Source organism: Anopheles arabiensis, chromosome 3, assembly GCF_016920715.1.
Source record: "Anopheles arabiensis isolate DONGOLA chromosome 3, AaraD3, whole genome shotgun sequence".
Classification (NCBI taxonomy): Eukaryota; Metazoa; Arthropoda; class Insecta; order Diptera; family Culicidae; genus Anopheles; species Anopheles arabiensis.
Window position 1 is genome coordinate 15,201,675 of NC_053518.1, and position 8,606 is coordinate 15,210,280.

The 8,606-nt window shown below is 49.5% G+C and overlaps 2 protein-coding genes across 2 annotated transcripts; one reads left to right on the top strand and one right to left on the bottom strand.

Moving 5' to 3' along the window:
* Positions 1-1,630: 1,630 nt before the first annotated feature.
* LOC120903537 (septin-interacting protein 1) lies at positions 1,631-4,380 on the top strand. The gene has a single exon (XM_040313019.1). It carries the CDS (start codon positions 1,761-1,763, stop codon positions 4,302-4,304), a length of 2,544 nt encoding a protein of 847 aa, XP_040168953.1. The 5' UTR covers positions 1,631-1,760; the 3' UTR covers positions 4,305-4,380.
* Positions 4,381-6,423: 2,043 nt separating this feature from the next.
* Positions 6,424-8,293, bottom strand: LOC120904322. Its single transcript, XM_040314236.1, has 3 exons — positions 8,059-8,293; positions 7,737-7,972; positions 6,424-7,663 (listed from the first exon to the last, which is right to left on the bottom strand). The coding sequence occupies exons 1-3, from the start codon at positions 8,196-8,198 to the stop codon at positions 6,669-6,671; spliced, it is 1,371 nt and encodes a 456-aa protein (XP_040170170.1). The 5' UTR covers positions 8,199-8,293; the 3' UTR covers positions 6,424-6,668.
* Positions 8,294-8,606: the final 313 nt, after the last annotated feature.

The following is an 8,606-nucleotide window of genomic DNA, read 5'->3' on the forward strand; positions in this document are numbered from 1 at the left end:
GGCAGTGCTCCATCTTCAATTCGATTGAAATTGTGCTATTTAGCTATTTCGATAGAAATTGCAATTATTTGGATGAGTTTTATAGTTTCATGATTAAAAAAATACATAAATTTGAGATGGTTCATACAAATCCTACCTAATTACATAGACAGATCAAATCATGTTTTATTCCGCCCTACGACAAAGTCAGTAAATATTTTCATATCCAAGCCACAGATTTAGCTTAAACCACCGACAAACCGACGTGGTTAAACCACCGACAAACCGACCCTAGTGCCACAAATCCACTAAACGACCACTAAACGCCTTCTAAACGACTCAAGCTCTCTACCTAAACGGAATATAGAAAGATTTCGTTTAGCAGACGGCAAACGACTCATGCATTCTAAAAATAGCAAAAAAGCTGGTGGCGCTCTCTGTTGGTGGGATACCCCAACCAGTTGAGCTTCATTGCTTGGAGGAGAGCTTTCTCATTTCCTCTGTACTGTTGTATGGTTTCGCATTGAAGTTATGCATCGCTAGAACTAGAACGGCGATACGATTGTTTAAATACTAAGCTCCAACGGAAACCACCAGCACTGAAGCAAGTGAGATTTGAGTAATGGTCGTTGGTGTTGATACCCACGTATCTGACCACACGACCATTCATATAGATTTTTGCTCGGAAAGTTAGAAGGCTATATAGGTCATGATAAAATGAAACTTGTCGAAACACATTGCAAGAAAACGATAGCAATATAACGATGAGTTGTAATACGCCATCTATTGATCAAACCAATGAAGCTGTGGACCTTTCATTTTTTTTTCTATGGATATTCAATTTTCCAGTCGTTTAAGCTTAATCTGTGGCGCTTGGGATGCCAACTAAAAAGCGCTCAACTATTGAATTCTGACTGTAATTGCGCAAAGTTCCAGGTTGGTCTTTCAAATAGCGCTTAAGCAGCTTCCTTATTTTGAAAGAAATCTGTAATTTTCGGTACGAAAAATGAAAAATCGGTAGTTTTAGGGTTTGCTCATCTATGAATCAGTAGGCGCTTCAAAAATCGTTACGCCAGGACTCCACAGAGCATAACACGGAGTGCAACATAACAACTGACAGCTGCCAAACGCTTCAGAAAACGCTTCTTTGATGGTAACATGTTTTGAATATCCTTAGTAGGCCGCTCATTGCTCATAGAAAAGCTACCAACCTACTACGATGACCGACAGTTAATGAAACGCTTTACCTGCTTTCCCAAGCGTTTTCTGAAGCGTTTGGCAGCTGTCAGTTGTTATGTTGCGCTCCGTGTTATGCTCTGTGGAGTCCTGGCGTTAGGAATTCAAATATAACGTCATTTCTGGTCACTCTGCTAGAGATAGCCGGCACACAATGCACATAGAAGGAAGGGAATGGTATGTTCGCTGCTTTTAATTGAAGAAAGTTTGCATTTAACAAAAAGTGATACGCAAAACATGGCGTTGACTTTAAAAAGTGAACAAAAAGTTATATTTTCCAATTGTATAAGCTTTTTATTTATCTTTTCTTCATATTTAAACCCCGAGTAGAAGACTTCCTTATGACAGACGACGCACCGCTTCCCTGCCTTGCTGTACAAACCTTGACGTTTTCAGTCAAACTCTCCCTACTCTCCGTAAAAAAACGTAAACAAACGCAAACCAGTGCATTCGCGAAAAAAGTGGTTTTTTACATATTTCACCCTCCACTCGCTGTACATAACCGTTTCATTATTCGTTCGATACTTCGCCTGCGAAACCTCACCATGGACGACGAAGAGTACGAGCGGTTCGAAATCACCGACTACGATCTGGCGAACGAGTTCAACCCGAACCGGGGACGCCGCCGGCCGACCAAGAACCAGCAGATCTACGGCGTCTGGGCGGACGATGATTCGGAAAACGAGGGCGACGAGGGCAGCGGTGGCCGGCGACGTGGACGGATGGGGGGCAAGCAACCGAAAGACTACTCCGCCCCGATCGGGTTCATTGCGGGCGGCATCCAACAGTCGGGCAAAAAGCCGGAAAAGGACCGGAAACCGTCCGACGAAGATGATGACGACGAAGGCGACGAGGCGAATGATGCACGGCCCCGCTTTGGTTCGAAAGCGGCCGCAGCGAACAGCAGTGCAACGTCCTCGGAATCGGAAGACGAAAGACGCCCCCCGCCGCAGGATATGCGCTCGATGGCCGGCTTTCGTACGCTTGGCAGTGGCGCACCACCGAAAGCACAGGGAGGCAAGCACGTGGGCAACTGGGAGCAGCATACGCGTGGCATCGGCGCGAAGCTGCTGCTACAGATGGGCTACCAGCCGGGCAAGGGGTTGGGCAAGGATCTGCAGGGCATTTCCGCACCGATCGAGGCGCACCTGCGCAAGGGCCGCGGTGCGATCGGGGCGTACGGGCCGGAGAAAAAGACCGTGGTGGCGGACGCGAAACAGAAGCAAAAGCAGGACGACACAAAGGCGCTGCCGGCTGCCGGTGGCAAGGAGGAGGAAACGCGCCAGTGGCGTAAGGAGGGTGGTAAGCAGAGCAAATCGCGCTACTTCTTCAAATCCGTCGAGGACGTGATCGAGAAGGGCAAAAAGACGGCCACGTACGCACCGTTCGACAAGAGCTCGTCGAAGCTGGCGCAGGTGACGGTGATCGATATGACGGGGCCGGAAAAGCGTGTGCTCAGCGGATACCATGCCCTGGGGCAGGCAAAGGTGGCCGACGAGGAGCTGTACGAGTTGGGCGGGCAGGCGGGCGGTAAACCACCACCGGCCAAGGAAACGATCCACTTCGCCCTGCCCGAGCTGCTGCACAACCTCAACCTGATGGTGGAGTACTGCGAGCAGGACATAATCACGATCGACAAGCAAAAGTGTGAGGCGAAAGATCGCGAGGAACAGTTGCTGCACGAAAAGCAAAACCTCATCCGCATCAGCGAGCTGGAGAAGGACTACCTGCACACGCTGGACGGAGCGCTCGAGCTGGTGCGCGCACTGGTCGAACCGGCCGGCGGCTCGATCGAGCTGGAAGAGTGTGAGCGCATCTTTGTGCGCCTGTACGCGGACTATCCGGCGGAGTGTAAGGAGTTTGGCCTGTCCGACCTGGCCGCGGGTGTCGTGGCCCCCCTGCTAGCGAACCGGCTACGCGAATGGAAACCGTTCAGCGAACCGACGCGTCATCTGGACATTTTCAAGCGCTGGAAATCGATCCTCGCCTCCTCGCGCACCGACACCGTCAACAGTCTGCTCGACCCCTACTCGGCCGTCGTGTGGAGCGGCGTCGTGCCCAGCATCCGGTCCGCTGCCAGTGAATGGAACCCGCGCGCACACCAGCCAATGATAGCGCTGCTCGATGCGTGGGCACCGCTGCTGCCTGCCTGGATACTGGACAACGTGCTCGAGCAGATCGTGCTGGTAAAGCTTACGGCGGCGGTGATCGAGTGGGACCCGCTCACCGACACCGTCCCGATACACTGCTGGATACACCCGTGGACCGAACTGCTCGGGCCGAAAATGGAAGGCAACATCTATCCGGCCATCCGGGAGAAGCTGGCCCGCGCCCTGAAGGGCTGGCATCCGGAGGATCGTTCCGCCCGTGCAATGCTTACCCCCTGGAAGGGTGTCTTCGCGGAGGAAGATCTGCAGGTGTTTCTGGCGAAAAACATCATCCCCAAGCTGGAGCTGCGGCTAACCGAGCTGATCGTCAACCCGCTGCAGCAGGATCTGGAAATCTTCAACCAGGTGTGGGAGTGGCACGAGCTCATCTCACCCCTCCAGATGGCCACCGTGCTCGATAAGTACTTCTTCCCGAAGTGGCTCCAAACGCTCGTGATTTGGCTGAACCAGTCGCCCAACTTCGATCAGGTGTCCCGCTGGTACCAGGGCTGGAAGGCACAGTTCACGGACGACGTGGTGCGCCATCCGAACATAAAGGAGTGTTTCCGCAAAGCGCTCGAACTGATGCAACGCTCCATCGGGCTGGGTGGATCGGGTGCGGGTGGACCGAGCGCTTCGCCGCCGGTGATGGAATCGATACCGCCGCCCCCGAAACCACCGACCGTGACGATGATGGACATGCAGCAGCTAGACACGCAGCCAACGCTCGAGTTTAAGGAGCTGGTGTCGCAGAAGTGTGCCGAAAGGGGGATCATCTTCGCGCCGATGCCGGGCAGGAGAGAGCTGGGCAAGCAGGTATATCGCGTGGGCAAGCTGTTCTGCTACATCGATCGGTCCGTGTGCATCGTTAGTCCGGATGGGGGTGTTAGCTGGACGCCGATATCGTTGGCGGCGCTGCTCGAGCGGGCGGTCAGTGGGTGAATTGATGATATTAATTGTAAGAGTGACATACTAGTTCGGTAAAATAAAACTTAACTAACTTTAATAGGAGTAGAAATGTTCGTGTTAAATTATGGTTCCTATCGTTGAGGGGAAAATTTGAGAAAAGATATGAAAAACCTAAAGATTATTAGTTTTAATTAAATTCTTCAATAAGAATGTTATTTCCTGAACCTCTTTCAAGCTACCGAAACCTAAACAGGTCCTGCTGCAATTCCTAGACCGGAATACTACCGGGAGCTGTTTGAGGGACGGTATGGGTTAAGGATCACTTACAGGATCAGTATGGGTTCGTTATCAATCGCAGGTTCGGTATGGGTATGTAAACGGTTCCAGTACCGGTATTAGTTCAATATCAGCACCAGGATTAGTATAGGTTCTGGGCCATTTTCAAGGCCAGTATGGGTTCAAACCAGTTCCAGGGTCAATTTCGGTTCGAAAACTGGTATGCACTCAGGATTCGTTCCAGGTCCGGTATAAGTACGGAATCGGCTCCAGTTCCGACAGAACCGGAATAGGCTCAGATCTGTTCCAAGACCAATATGAGTTCAAGTACAGTTCCAGGATCGTTTTAGGTTTCGTGACCAATTCCAGGTCCGGAACAGGCTCCTGAACAGTTCCAGGACAGTTATGGGTTCAGCGTCAGTACCAGGACGGGTATGAGTTTGTTATCAATTACAGGTCCGATATGAATTCAGTATTAGTTTCATTACCCGCATGGGTTCAAGACCAGTTCCAGAATCGATATGAGTTCTCGATCAGTTCCAGGGCCGTAATGAGTTTGTGATCAGGTCAAGGATAGTCATGGGTTCGGTATGAGTTCCAGGACCGGTATGAGTTTTAGGTCGATTCGAGAGTAGGCTCGTTATCGAGATAGGCTCGCTATCAGCTCCAGGACCAATATGGATTAAGCATCTCTTCCATGGTATGGATTAAGAATTAACATGTATTAGTTTGTGATCGGTTCCAGGATTGGTTCTAGGCCATTTGAATTGCCAGTATGTGTTCAGACCAATTCCAGGACCAATATCGGTTCATGATCGGTTAAAGAACTGGGATAGGTTCAGCATCCGTTCCAGATCCGGTATAAGTACGCAATCGGTCCCAGGTCTGACAGGTCTGCTCCAGAGCCGGAATGGGCTCAGATCAGTTCCAAGACCATTATGGGTTCAAGCACAGGATCGTTTTAGGTTCGTGATCGATTCCAGGTCCGGTATAGGTTCTTCAACAGTTCCAAGCCAGTTATGAGATCAGAGTCGGTTCCAGGTCCGGTATGGGCTCGTGATCTATTCCAGGACCGGTATGGGTTCAGAATCATTTTCAATACCGCCATGGGTTCTGTATCAGTTCCAGATTCGGTATGAGTCAAGTTAAGGACAGTAATCTCTTGTCCTAATACTCAAATAGGGCTCGGTGCCCGTTGAAGTAATTGAGTAATAGTATGAAGTAATGATAATAATAATAATAATAATAAAAATAATAATAATAACATTAACTAAAAATAATAATAATAATACCAATCCAGGACCAATATGTATTCAGCATAAGTCCCGGTATGGGTTTAGTATCAGTTCCAGGTCCGGTGTGAGTTCATGGACATTTCCAGGACCGGCATGGGTTCAGTGTAAATTTCATAACGGGTTTGTGATCGGTTCTAGGATCGGTATGGGTGAATGATCAGTTACAGGGTTGGTCGGATTCGGTTAAAAATCAAAGGTTCGCCAATGTTTCCCTCATTTGGATTCGGTTTGGTGACCTTTTGGTTCAGCGTGCTTTTCGGAGTTGAGCAGTGTTGTTCTGTAGCTATTCTTCCTCCTTTTCTATATTTGGCGTAAACGTCCTACGCGGAATGGCGGCCTATACAGGCTTCCGAGACTTTATTGCGTACCACCACGCACAGCCGGGGATATAGTCAAGTCCTTGCTACGAGGGGGACGGTCCATTCTGGGCTTTAACCCATGACGACGGGCACGTTATTGAGTCGTTCGAGTTGACGACTGTACCACGGGATATTTTTAAAAAAAAACTTTTTAAAACAAATCACCGACACTAAATGGTCCTTTATGTTGGCGACCTAGTCTTGTATAACTGATGCTAAATATTTCTATTTTTTGCCTTTAATCCATGTAGTTCCCAAGGTCCAACGAGAATCATTTCAATTACGCTTGAGTCTGTGTTTATTAATTCATTAAATATTCGCTAATTCAATTCAGCTGCTTAACACAGCGATAGTTCATCGCAACATAAAGCCTCCCAACGTGCCTTTAAAGCTCATAATAATACATATTAAATTTAAATTAGAAACAAACCCCCAATTCAACAAATTCTTTGCTTCGTTCTGAGTGCTCACTTTTTGCTGCTTCGCTTTTTAAGCAGCGCCTTAAAGATAGCCTTACACCAAAACTCGTACGCCTGCTCCATCACCTCCTCCACGTACGCCCGGTCGTAATCGATCCAAAGCTGCGTAATATGCCTCGTCGTTTCAAAATCCAGCGCTGCCACCGCCAGCAGCGCCTTCGGCCGATGCGTAACGTGCATCTGCAGCTGTATCTGCGCGAAGTACTTCGGTGACAGCTTCGTCACGTCCACGTAGCACTCGTGCGTTCGCTCAGTGTACGGGCACTTGATCTCGAGCACAAACTCATCGCAGATACCGTCGGGCGAGGCGCCCATCCACGGGCAGGCTGGGTCCAGTATCAGGCCCGTATCGCGCAACCCCGGATACTGTTTGCGCAGTTCGGCCAGCACGTGCCCCTCGAGATCGGTGCCCCGCTTCATGGCCATGGAAAAGCCGGACGAAACGCCCATAACTTTGTTCTTCAGCGAACCATTCAGCATGGTGCAACGGGATGCTTCGTGCATGCGGGACGCGGTAATGCGACCGATTCGCAGCTCGTGCCACAGATCCGTGTCGGCTTGCTCGATCGTGAGCAGTGGGATGGAGTCGCACACATCGCCATCGGCGCCGGCCATACGTTCGGTGCAGAAGCGCAGAAACTCGTCCACACTGTCGCCTGGGAAGTCGCGGATCAGCTGTACCATGGACAGTTGGCGTGCCCTTTCCACCTGTTCCGGTGTGATGAGACCGGGCTGCTTCTGGACCTTCTTCAGTACGAGCGGCGAAGGTGGGTCAGCAATAGCTCCCGGTACCGCCAAGAATTGTTTGTTTAGGTCGAGTCGTTGCAACAGCACGCGCAACTCCCGGTTGACCAACCGCTTCTTGGACGTGTGGCCTACGATTACGCTGTTGTTTGGATCGTTTTCCGCCGGCGGTGGTACATTCTGCAGCTGCTGATGGTGCTGTACCAGGGACAGGAAGGTCGGAATGGCGCTACACTCCTCTGGAAAGGGCAATAAAAACGAGCAGTTAATATCTGTTTCCATTAACACAAAAAGAAAATGTTAAATACACACTCTCCACTGTGCATTTGCTACAGCTGACGGAGCTAAAAAACTGCCGATTGCCCTTAAATTTCATCACAATTGTGTGGTGCTGTTCCTGTCGCTTCTGGCGCCGTACCGACTTCAACAGCTCCACCACTTCGGCCGTGACCGTGTGTTCCGTCAATTTGTTACTTCCAGACACATTTTCGTCAACCGCTACACTCATCACGGTGATGTTTCCGAAGGTTTTTTTAGGTGCTTTGGATCTAAAATAGTGGTTAAAAAGAAAGGTAAATTAAAGAAGCTCCCGGCTTCACGCCCATTGACGCCATTGTAGGGAATGAACGTGTACTTTCGTGTACGGCTCAGCTGGACCGCACTGTTGCACAGATTGCTCTCCTCCAGAGCCATTTTCACCATCTCCAGGTCCAGGTCCAGTTTGGATATCATCACCACCAGCTTCTTATCGGCGGTTGCCTTCGTTTTCTCCATGTTTTGATGTGTTTTTCACTGTTTTGTTTTCCCTCTACCGCTCGCAAAAACGGTTTGTGTTTGCTGCCAGTACACCACACACATACGCAATGCCGCCAAATTCAACCGGACTGAACTGTTCTAAACAAAGCAACTGTCGCATCAACTGTGGTAATTTTGGGCTGTTTTCTGACAGCAGTGCTGCCAGTATGCGAGGGGATTGGATGTTTTGATTACGATTTTTTGAAAAAAACAACATTTTTCACTTTTGAATCACTTTTAATGCTTGGAGTTTTATTTGAAAATGTTGACACATGAAAAATAATTTGTGTTTACAATATTTCATTTAAATTTTCAATTTTCCACCCACCGTCCAGTGTTGCCAAGCGTCTGCCCACACCAAGGATCGTTCAGTGGCGCGCTTCGGCG